The 12,532-nt window shown below is 43.9% G+C and overlaps 1 protein-coding gene across 1 annotated transcript; it reads left to right on the plus strand.

The window, feature by feature from the left end:
* Window positions 1-11,794, plus strand: SLC13A2 (solute carrier family 13 member 2). Its single transcript, XM_030962635.1, has 12 exons — window positions 1-181; window positions 3,169-3,297; window positions 3,628-3,764; window positions 4,847-5,067; window positions 5,989-6,166; window positions 6,378-6,500; window positions 7,467-7,688; window positions 7,811-7,908; window positions 8,519-8,640; window positions 9,782-9,943; window positions 10,773-10,910; window positions 11,663-11,794. The coding sequence occupies exons 1-12, from the start codon at window positions 80-82 to the stop codon at window positions 11,792-11,794; spliced, it is 1,764 nt and encodes a 587-aa protein (XP_030818495.1). The 5' UTR covers window positions 1-79.
* The last annotated feature ends 738 nt before the right edge of the window (window positions 11,795-12,532 follow it).

Consider the following 12,532-nt stretch of genomic DNA (forward strand, 5'->3'; position numbering starts at 1 on the left):
ATGGTTAATATTCCCTGGTGTTTATATAGGCTCCAAGAGCAGATTCCAGGCCCTTCAGCACTGGGCCAGCTCCAGCACCATGGCTTTCTCCTGGCAGGCAGTGCTGGCCTGCAGGAAATACCTGATCATCGTCCTGGTACCCCTGGTGTTCCTCCCTCTGCCCCTGGTTCTGCCCACCAAGGTAAGGAATTTTTGAAATTCAGTTTCAAAGCCTCCACGTCTCAGAGCTGCTCTTTTCGAGGGGGAAGAGGTTCTTTCTCACCTGCATCTGCTGCTTGGAGATCTCTTTTTTTATTTTTTTTTTTTTTCCTGAGTATATTGGGGCAATAAAACAGCAGTGGGGCATAGATGGGTGAGGAGCTACATCTGTGATTGCATCTTCTAGAGGAACACTCAGTGACCTGAGAGAGATTTTGGGACTCTTGCTCTGCATCTGGCTGACTTAGAAAAGGACTTTCTATAAGGACTTTCCATGCTGAAGGTATTCCTGTGGACCTAAAGCTCAATTTTAATCCCCCTTTTAATTTTCTAACAGTGTTCAGTCCACATCTTCTTGTATTTTTTTCCTTGTTGTCACTGCTGCTTAGAAGAGGCATTTTTAGACAGACAAGGCATTCTGATACATAAAGGAAAATAACATGCATTTCAGTCTTGCTTTAACTTATTTCTGTAAGAATCCTCCCAAATTTTAAATTTTAAATTTAAAACACCAAGTTCTGGAAGACACCTGGCTTAGGGCTCCTTCGGGGAAAGTTGACTCAGGAGCTGCAATACCTGAGTTGGTATTTCTGGGGTATTGATCATTTAAAGAGAGAGCTGTGAGCTGACAGACTCCCAGTCTTCCGCTGCTTCTCCACTGTTTCTTGCACTCCCAACCTCTTCATGCAGAAAGATCTGATCTCTGCTCTCTTATTACAACCCCAGCACCACGAAATAGCTCATCCCAGACTGCCCCTCCTGTCACTCCTCTTTGGACAGCAAATCCTCACTCTTCCATCTGGTCTCTGCCTCCCAGTTCCTGCTGATTCCCACTTTAGACTCCTTCTCCAAGTTCCATTCTCCTCTTCCCTCCCTAACTCAGCTCTGAGTGTGGCAGCTGGTCAGCTCTCATTCCCTCACTAGGTAAATAAAATAGTTTAAATTATTACTTAAAATCTCACCAGGAAGTTAAAAAAAAAAAAAAAAAAAGAAAAAAAAAAAAAAAAAAAAAAACACAAGAAAAATAAGAAGTACTTTTTTTTTGCTGGTTAACGTTCAGTAGGCAAAGGAGTCGCTGAAGTGAAAAGAGATCAGGATCAGGAAAGTTCTAAGTTCTAAGGAGACAGAGAGTGATTTTTGTTTTTTGTCCTGAGGTCATGAGTTCAAACTCATTCACATTGTTACATACAGTGAGTCCTTGGAGTTACCAGTGGAGTGATTTGGCAGTCTTGGTTCAGTTGCTCACTGAAAATGACTGACTCTGGCTTCTATGCAGTCAGCAACAAGGCAAAAGTAGAAAACGTCCAGGATCTTTCCCTTTGCCACTTAAGGAAACCTTTGAGAAGGGGTTTTTGGGGTTAAATTGTGCACTGTGCCACTGCTGAGCAGGAAAAGCTGGTGGTGTGAGCCAGCAGCTACAGGGTGGAATTTCACATTTTTTCTATTCTGTTCATCTATTAACCTGCCCTAAGATGACATAGCACTGGACACTGAGCTATTATAATAGAGGGTAAACAATGCTAAAAATCTTGCTTAAAGGCAGAAGAAGTCCTTACAGGGTGTCTGACTTTGGGAAAACCCTTTTTCCAGCTTTGCCTGAGAGCCTGTTCACAGCAGGATGGGAGACAATGGCACTGTGCCCATGAGATACATCCCAAAGCTCTACCAGGGCCTCTCAAAAGGCACCCATCTGTGTCTTTTAATAACAAACACGGAGAAAAAGGATTGTCAAAAGGGCAAATTGCTCTCAGTGATCACTGGAATGAATAATTAAGGTTCTTAATGCTCTCATTCAAAAATAAGGCTCAAAAAGGAATATTTTAGTATCTTTGGGAATCTCTCAGACTTACTTCTTCAGCCTGGCTGCTTTGATAATTCACACCTAGATTGCTGTCTTTTCCTTCCTCCAGACTGCTCAGCTCCCTGCTCATCCTTTCCCTTCACAGCTCTGTAACCTCCACACCACGTTCAGAATTCCTGATCCTGTTCCCAAGAGTCTCAAATTCAATCCTGCCACCCATTATTCCAGCTCCTTGCTTTAATCCTCCGTAATCCAACCTCCAAAAGCATCACTGCAGTTTCATTCATACTGAGCAGTATACTTTAATGGACATCCTTTATCCAAGACCACACATCCATGGTTTTCTTCCTTTGGCTTTGGAGTCTCCCACAATTGTGCAAGTTCCAAAACACAGAAGACACCAAAACCTCCTCTGACATTCTTTCCCAGCCCAACCAAATGCCACTGTTGTGACAAGTAATTTTGAATCTTTTCAATGTACAGGGACTGTCTGAATCATTTTTACAGGAAATTTGGAGTGGTTGTCCAAAGCAGAACTAAATCGAGGTTTCCTCAGAAAAAGAGTGACATGAAATAGGGAATCTCACTTTCCTCAAACAAACAAGACAAAGTCAGTGGAAGCTGAGATGATCTGTGACCAGTAAGCCTTTCAAAGTCTCTACTAAGCTAAAAATCCAGTGAAAAGTTATAAAAGTATTTACAGTACAAGGAACCAGGCTGCTGAAATTAGCTGTGGCTCACCTGGGCCATGACCTGAAGCCGGTGTGAAAACAGGTGGAGAAGCCTTGACTGGATCAGCAGCTGATTCTACAACCCAAGGACATAAATACAGAACATAACACCATCAGCACAATCAAGAAGCCTATTCAGTAATTGCCCATCCCTTATCATGAAAGGTCCAAAGTCACCCACGCTTCTTTTCCCCTGGTGCTATTTTTGCCCCCGCTGAAGGTCTCATCTGCTCCTCAGAGTTCTGATGAGATTGCTGCACAGTTTGACATTTGATTAGGATCTGCATAGATCAGAGGCTAGATGGGAGAGAAGCACAGGAAATAACCTTTTCTCTAATCCCTTTATCAGGCAGTGAATGCAATTAAGAGGCCTTGGCTTTGGGAGAAGCCCCGGTTCCATGTTCAGCGTGTTCTGATTGCTGTCCCCTTCCCTGGCAGGAGGCACTGTGTGGCTATGTGATCATACTGATGGCACTTTTCTGGTGCACAGAAGCTCTGCCTTTGGCTGTCACAGCTCTCCTGCCCGTCCTGCTGTTCCCACTAATGAATATCATGGATTCAACCACAGTAAGAGATCTTGTTCCATGTATTAATCAGTCAGCTGCTTTTATTCTGGGGCTGTTCCCCAGGATTATATGATGGCCATCATTATATTTATGTTATTGACAGTATTATTTTATTTTAACTTTATTCTTATTATTCTCTGTCTTCTCCATGAACTAGAACATGCATGAGCCCAGAGTGAGCTCTGAGTGGAGCTGCTAATCTGAAATCAAAGCAAATTCCCCATTCAGATGCAACCCAGAGTTACTCCCTGCTAATGCCTTTGGAATAAACTCCCTCAGAAAACGTCCCCCTCTCTTGTGACTCTTCCCTCTCCCCTCTCCCACCTCACAGGTGTGTCAGGAGTACCTGAAGGACACCAACATGCTCTTTTTGGGAGGCCTGGTGATGGCCATTGCCATCGAGACCTGGAACCTGCACAAGCGAGTGGCTCTGAGGGTCCTGCTGATCACGGGTGTCAGGCCAGCCCTGTGAGTGACAGGGGTGGAAATGCTGTGGGAGGAAGGATTTTATGGCATTAGACCCCATCTCTGATGGGAATCTGCAAATCTTTCCCTGCAAATGCTTTCCTGCAGCCCAAGCGAGTTAGTGCCTGGGCAAACCTTGCAAATGTTGAGGTGTTACACACCTGGTGTGTCTTTATTTTATTATTTTTTTTTTTTTTATTTTATTTTTTTTTTATTTTTTTTATTTTATTTTATTCCAAAAGGCTTTTAGATGGAGAAATAGTAGCAAGGGAGGTTTTTCCTGGACCGTCAGGAAAAACCACAGCTGGAGCACAGAGAACGTGGACTCTCTGCCTGTTGCTGACTGCACAGAGAAGAGAAAATATGAGGATGCTTGTTTGGAAAACAACAAATGTTTTCCAGACTAGAACTTTAAGCTATGCACAGGTTACACCACCCTGTTTAATCAGTTTCAGCTCATAAGAAGAGGGAATACTGAAGGAAATTACAAAGCAATAGAATAAAAATGCATACAAGATAAACCCCTTTTCATCTCATATATAATCTACATCTCATCTAAAGAATAATTTTGAGACAAATAACAGAGTAATACTGAAACGAGGATTAGAATTTTAGATGAGTCAGAAGAAAATCTTAAATAACAGAGGTGGGATAAAATAACATGAGAAAAAAAAAGAAGAGATCATCTTCCTTATGGCTTAAACCGATTGCCATTTGGGATCAAATTCAGCTTGCAATCCCTCTTCAAAATCTATTATAATGCATTGACATGTGCTATTGAGAAATGTCTTCCTCTGAAGGATGTGGGATAAGCAGGATCTGACTGGATGAACTGCTTGCTCCAACCTACCAGCTTCCACTTCCTTAGCCATAGGAATGTCAAAAAATTGGTTGAAAAAGAGAAATTGATGTTAAATCTTAACTGGGTCGCTCACAAAGCACACCAGGGCAGGAGGAAATGCTGGGTGGGGATTGCTGAGCACTCTCCAAACCCAGCATTTGGAGCTGACTCTTTGAAATAAAAAAAACAAAGAGCATCCCAGGGCTGGGTTCTGATCCAGCTTTTCCAAACCTTCTTATTTCAGGCTCCTGATGGGTTTCATGGTGGTGACAGCTTTCCTGTCCATGTGGATCAGCAACACAGCCACCACTGCCATGATGGTCCCCATCGCCCAGGCCGTGATGGAGCAGCTGCACAAGTCAGAAGCAGAGTCTGGCACCACTGGCCAGGTGTCTGAACACAGCAACAAAGCCTTTGAGCTGCAGGAAAAGTCACCTGACAGCTTCAAAGAGCCAGAGGAAAAAGGTGAATGGGTTGGGGGTGGTTTTTTCTTGAGGGTGATGGAGGATGACCTTTCTTCTGTTGTAGCAGTTCCTAGTAAATCCTAAAAGAAAACTGTCCCCAAAGCATCCTGACTGCACCACACAGCCCTGATGAGGCTCTTCCATGAACCAGACAGAACCACAATTTTTATTATTGTTATTATTATTATGGATAATATTTTATTATTGTTATTATTATTCTGGATTGGCTGAAGTTAAATCAAAAATACAAAAAGGTAACAACCACTCAACAAACGGACAAAAAGTACAAATTCTCCACTAGGGGAAGCCTTTATATCAGGCTTTCCATTTCCCTGCATATTTATGTTTGTTCAATTATTATCTACTGTGTAACTTATCATATCATAGGGAATTCCCAAGGCAAAATTTCTGGCCTATTTCCAGCTGGAAGGTTAGGGATTAAAAAGGTCTTTCTAATCCAAAGGTACACAATCAAGCAGCAATATCTCTTCACCAGCTGTCTTGCCCTCTCCCCATTTTTGAGGCAATTCCAGTGTTTCTGAACATAAATCTCAGTGCCAGCAGACAGGTGCTGGTGCAGAAAAAGTTCCTCTTAGCCCAGCTCCTCCAACACTGTTACAATTCCCTGAATTTTTGCCTCACTCCCCTCCATGTACAGTTCAGACATTGCCCTCATTCACAAGGAAGTGTCAAACTTTAGCACACATTTCAAATTCCCCTCTGAAAAACTGCTCTGTGTCAAGACAACCAGTGAAAATGGGCAGAAGATCAAAAAATTAACAATGCCAGCCTTCAAAGGAGGAACTTTGGCTCATTCAGCTTTGAATCCAGTGTCCTAGCCTTGAAACATTAAATTCTGCAGGCCCAAGGCCTTTTCCTGTCCCACATAGCTCCTGCAGCTCTTTTGTTCCTTGGGATCTAGGTAATTCTCATGTCCTGATAGTTGAGGAAGAGAGAAAGAGAAATGAAGCGCTTGAGAAGAAACACTTGAAGCTGTCCAAGGGAATGTCCCTCTGTATTTGTTACTCATCCAGCATTGGAGGGATTGCCACTCTGACTGGGACAACCCCAAATCTGGTGCTGCAAGGACAAGTTAATGAGTAAGTCTGGGATTAAACACCCCCCAAACTGCAGCATTCTGCTCCAGCTGACTCCCAGGCAGCACGGAGAAGGAAAATGTCACTTTGGTCCCTTTCCTGGGAGCTTCTCTTCCCTAATGGGCCCCACAGAACCTCCCCTTCTCTGGCTCATTAGTGAAGGACAGAAGAGAGTGTGGGGTTTTGGATGCTAACAGCCACCTGCATTTTCCAGCCTCTATCAAGACAATGGTGGCATCATCAACTTTGCCTCCTGGTTCTCCTTTGCCTTCCCCACCATGTTGGTGCTGCTGATTTTGGCCTGGATGTGGCTGCAGATCCTGTACTTGGGCTTCAAGTGAGTACCCTGAGCCCCTGCACCTGGGGGGCTTTGATCAGCACTTGTTCAGCACCAGTGACCCTTTTATTGATGAGAAAAATCCCACAGCAGGTGGCAAAGTCCTGACACACAACAGAGACCAGAACACACTCTTGGTGCCTGTTAAAATTGTGCAGTTTTCCTTTGAGGAATCTGATTGAATCCCAGCTAAATGTACTCTGTAGATGAGAACAGGGAGCTGTGAGTGAACGTGACCTGTTCTGCAGCATTGCTGTCATGTCCTAGGAGATTGCTGTGCTCCAAAGCAGGAAATTGATTTCTGCAGAGAGCTGTAAATGCCTTTGTGACCAGGGTTGCTTCAGACCTGGAGGATTAGTTCTGGGCTGGTTCTGGAGCAGATCACCCCACACAACCAGCCTGCATTTCCTGCCTGTTTAATACTCAGCTTTTCATGTCTGTGTTACCCCAACTTCCCTCGTGTTACATGGAAAGAGTGCTGTAACACCTGAAATGGTATTTTCACCTTCAAATTCCTCCTTTAAAATTCTCATTTTCTCTCATTTTAGAAAGCTTGGCAACTCTTTACTTCCCAGTAAAGTGATCAAACAGCCTTGTCAATCACATTAACGTTGTCCTGGTCTAGTGGAAGGTGTCCCTGCCCATTCATTGGAATGAAATGGAATTTAGAGTCTCTTCTAACACAAACCATACTGTGATTCTGTATTTTTTTCCTCACATGCCCATATATCTCACTTCTTTACATTTAAGTAATGAGCTTTTAGGGACAAGATCATCTTGTCTTTCTGATCATCTTGTCAAGACATGCAGCTCCTACTCACTGTGTTGCAAATTATAATATATTTAATTTCAATATTCATATATAAATGCATATAAAGACGTTATGATTACGTATAAAATTTGGATTCTTAACTCTCTGGATACCTGGCAAATTTCTCTGACATTTTCTGATCCATTTTCTTCCAGTTTTAAGGAGAATTTTGGTTGTGGTGCCAGTCCTGCTGCCAAGGCTAAGGAGAAACAGGCCTATGAAATCATCAAGGAAGAGAGCAAGAAACTGGGCAAAATGAGCTTTGCAGAAATAGAAGTTTCAATCCTCTTTGTTCTCCTGGTGGTGCTGTGGTTTACAAGAGAACCTGGGTTCATCCCAGGCTGGGCAACAGTTCTCTTCAACAAAGATAACACAAGGTAGTGCCTCTTCTCCTCCTCACTTGGAATAAAAATGGAACAGGCTGGATTTTATCCAGCTGAAATCACAGCTAATATTCTAATATACCCAACTACCTAAACTCCTGCCTGCTCTCCTGCAGCTATGTCACTGATGCTACAGTCTCCCTCTTCATCTCAGTGTTGCTCTTCATCCTCCCTTCTGGCTTTTCCAACCAGGACAGAGACCAAGAGCAAACAGGTGAGTCACTGAAGCACCAAAAATCTGCTGTCTGAATAGGTGTGTGGGGAATGTACACATTTTGGGTTCACAAAGGAACTTTCAAATATCAAGTAACACTTCAAAGTGCTCTTCCAGCTGTGTGCTTTAGGTTTGGCAAAGCACATATTGCATAAAATTCTGTTTCTCATCATTTTCTTAGGAAATTTATCAACTAGTCAGGAACTCATCAACAAATCAGGAACTCATCAACTAATTAGGAAACTCTTATCCCAGCAGTGTTCCTGCCCCTGTTATTCCCATTTGTAAAGGATTCCAAGCTGGAATCTCCAGGAGAGAACACAAAACTTAACAGAAACACACAGGGCTGCTGCCACACCTTTAACTCACCCTTCCCTGCCTCCTACTGAGCTTCTTGGAGCAGCTACAGATCATTCATTAGAGCTTTTGCAAGTCAGGTTTTAAAACCAACGTTGCTGGTGCTCCCAGCGTTTCCTTTGGGAGATAATTCCAGAGCTTGCTGACAGAAGGGATTCCTGAAGTTCAGACCAAGCTCCCACCTCCCACCAAGAAGTTCTCCCTTTCTTTGGGGATTTTTGTGGCTTCACAAAATCTCTGTTTTGGGTTCCAGGGGGCAGGGCAAAGTTCCGGGCCCCTCCACCCCTGCTGGACTGGAAGGTGGTGCAGGAGAAGATGCCCTGGAACATCGTGTTCCTGCTGGGAGGGGGCTTTGCCTTGGCCAAAGGCAGTGAGGTAACATCCCTCAGCTCACCTGGGATCTGTGTTTTCCTGGCTGCTTCCTTTTCCACCTTGCTCCTCTTGCTCTCCCAGGACACAAGAGGGCACACCGGGAGCATCAAATGCTCCTTTTGCCCAGCTCCTGGCACTGGGACCATCTTTGGAGTGCTGGCATTAAATCCTGCTTGCTCACCGTGCCAATCAGGGCAGCACCATTGGCTGTGTTTCTAGAAAATTGGCTGATTAAGAAACTGACCCAAACCCCTTAAAGGTTCTTTTAAATAAAATGTAATTGATGAAGCCCAGAACGATGAGCTGATTCACCCAGGAGGGGTCTCCAAAGTATTTCAAACCAAGGATTTATGGAAATAGGATTTCAATTCAACTATTAGAAGAGAAATGTAGAGCTTGCTAGAGAAACTTCAGGTCCAGTGCCACGCATTATTTTTCAGTAATGATTTAAGTGATGGAACAGACAATCCATTTATTAAATCTGTAGACAATAAAGAAATTCTAAAAGGCTTCAAGTGTCTAGAAATACTAGTTTAGAAATCAAAGATCAACATTAAAATGGAAAAGTACATGTTTGGAAAAGGAAATATTTAGGAAATCACTTTAATTTATCCTAGAATAATTAAGCAAATACATAAAAGCTGCTGCAGAAAGCCCAGAATGACAGGGAGAATGCTGCTACTTCCCAGTGACTGACAAGGATGAAGGGTGTGAAAAGATTCAGACAGTTATCAAGATCTCAGACAATGTGATGAAATGACATTAAATCACTACAGCATCTGATAGGATTTATATTAAAATGTTTTAGGAAATTAATTCAAATATCTTCGCTTATATATAAAAAAGCACCTCAGATATTGATCATGTACAAGTAATGATCTGAACAGAGAAATAATTATTTGCTGTCAACAATGCACTATAAATGCAGGATCTCCTACCTTCCAATTCCTTGGATGGGAAATATGTTGGGGATTTTTTGTTTACCTGACTGGACAATCCTGCCTGTGAGCACTGGCTGTGTTTTCCTGCAGTTTGCATGAGAACTGCTCTGAGAAGGGAGGGCTGAACTGGCATGAGAACTGCCCCAGAACACTGATGTGGGTCTTCCCCCTCCAACCGGGCATCCCTCTCTGCTCTGCTGCAGGAATCTGGTCTGTCTGCATGGCTGGGCACCAAGCTGACCCCTCTGCAGAGCATCCCTCCCCCAGCCATTGCCTTCCTCCTGTGCCTCCTCATCGCCACCTTCACCGAGTGCACCAGCAACGTGGCCACCACCACCCTCTTCCTCCCCATTCTGGCTTCTATGGTGAGTCCCAGCACGTCAAAATATTCTTATAAGGACAGTTTTTAGCTCCTCAGCTGCCCAAATGAACTGTCTGGCAAAGCCAAGCAGTGGCTGCTGTATCCCATCAGGGCTACCAGACCTGAAACAAAAATCTGTGTGTGCACACAGGAACACACACCGTGCTTAGTTCAACCTTTCTGAAACCATTGCTGGGGAAAAGCAAAGGGATTCAATTCCCTTTGCCTTCTGGCCTAAACATGAGGTCACTGCCAGCTGCACTTGTTTTTTCCAATTTGTTCTGCACAGAGACAGCAGCAGCAGCAGCATTTCCTTGCCTGCAACATTCCATGACTGTATTTCACCCCCACCAAGGCCTTGCAGAAGTCTCTGAAGGTGGTAGCATGACCTAATTCAGACTTCTGCATTTCCACAGGAGATTCCTGTCGCTGGGGCAGACAGAGTTCTGCAAACTGAAAAGCTGGTTCCAGACAGAAACTGGAATGAGCTCCTCCAAAATCTTTTTGCATAGGCCACAGCCCCTAAACCAAAGCTCTCACCTCCAGAGCTTCACCTGCCTCCCCTGGTGCTTTAATTTTGTCCTTAACCAACTCAAAGCCAGGGTTTAGAGCTGAATATAAGCATTATTTATCCATTTATACAAAGCCCTGACCACAAAATCAATTCTTGCATTTGCTGCGGAAAGATGCTGGAAGTGTCTGAAGCAGCAGCAAAACATGAGTGGCTGCAGTGTTTGGGGAAGAATGAGCTTTCTGACATGGACAAATACAACCAGATTTCTGTGCATTTCTGGGTGTCAAACCCATCATCTCTGCTCTCTTTTTGTGCACAGGCTGAAGCAATTTGCCTCAACCCTCTCTATGTCATGCTGCCCTGCACACTCTCTGCATCTCTGGCCTTCATGCTCCCCGTGGCAACTCCTCCCAATGCCATTGTCTTCTCCTATGGACAGCTCAGGGTTATTGATATGGTGAGGAAAAAAAAAAGAATAACAACACTTTTTTTTCCAGAATTTTCACCCCTAGGTTTGATCTTTCCTTTTCCTGGTGATGGTTCTTCTTGGAGAGTTAGAAAAGTCAGTGTGCCTGGCTTATGTCAAGTGAAAAGAAGATGTGTGTGCATTAATAAAGGGTCACACTGTCTTTAATACACTCTGAGGATCTTAGAAAGGTGCTAATGAGCCTTTAAAGAACAGCCAGGGCCTCTTGAAGACTTTATAATAAGAGCTGTCAATGTCTAACTGCTTGGAAAAACCCAAACGTAGAGCAGGAGGGTGTCCAAGGGCCCTGTCACCTGGGCTGTCCTTCTGCAGGGACAGGGAACAGCCTGGCACGTGTCACTGGGTGCCCTGATGCCTCAAGAAGTCACTAAAGGTGCAAGGGTAGCAGTGCCATGTCTCTTGAGAACTTCCATAACTTCTAACGTGGGGCCAATGCATTAATGCTGATCCAAGAAGAAACCTGAAGTAACATTAGGGAGAAATACCAGGTCAGAAGAGAAGTGGATTAAAAGGATTTGGTGACTTCTAGTTTTAAGAGTTTTATCCAATGGAAACCTTTCCCTTTATACAAATTATATTTGTGAAGAAAACCAACTTAAATATAGTTTGGTGGAAAAAACACACCAAAGAGAAAACCAAACCGTGCAAACCATCCTAACCATCAAGGAAGGAAAAAAAAAGTGCTCAGGGCTCCTAACAACCCTTCTCTTTTCTAACTCTAGGCCAAAGCTGGGTTTGTACTCAACATTCTGGGAGTTCTGACCATCACCCTGGCCATCAACACCTGGGCTTCATCCCTGTTCCAGCTGCAGACCTTCCCCTCGTGGGCCAACAGGACAGGGACCTGCCTGTGACCTGGGCAGCTGACAGAGCCAGGACTGCTCCTGTCAGAGCTGCAAGGAGAGCAGGGCTCTCACGCACAGAGCTTTAGAGAAAAGCCTGTTCTGTGCAAAAGGACAAGCAAAATCCTCCCAGTGGGTAACAGCAGTGAAATTGCCTGGTTGCTGTTGGGTTCTGTCACCCCAGCAGGAGGATGAGGTGATTTTTGGCTTCCCAGCCCTCCCACCTTTAGGTTTTCTGCCTCTGCAGGGGTGTTTGCCCCCAGTGCTTTTCCAGTAAGTGTGAAATCTGCAGCAAGAAAAAAAGAGAGAGGTGTGAATAGGGAAAAGGAAGGAGAGAGACTCTGAGCTCCTCATTTTGTTCACAGCTCTCCACCTGTTTGTGTGTGTAAATGTTCAAGGTGTTTTATACTCTGTGGGCACTGACAGCAAGCTGTGTGTTGTGTGGTCACAGAAAAAGCACTGTCAGCCCCTCCTAGTTTGAAAGATATTTATTTGCAGTCCCCTTGCTTGGAATGTAAAAGATTAATTTTCTCCCAGAACATCCATCCCTGGTGTTATTTATGTCAGATTACAGCGTGCAAGTTCATGGTAAGACATTTCCTTGAAAAGGAGAGAATTCCAGTGTTCTAAAATATGTATGATTGAATTAAAGGGTTTTTTTTAATGTACCCCTGTGTTCTAGAGTTGTTTTTTTTTTAATTATAAATCACTGCTGCTGTCTTCCAGGTAACAACTGCTTGTCCATGTTCT

This window comes from Camarhynchus parvulus, chromosome 19 (assembly GCF_901933205.1).
Source record: "Camarhynchus parvulus chromosome 19, STF_HiC, whole genome shotgun sequence".
Classification (NCBI taxonomy): Eukaryota; Metazoa; Chordata; class Aves; order Passeriformes; family Thraupidae; genus Camarhynchus; species Camarhynchus parvulus.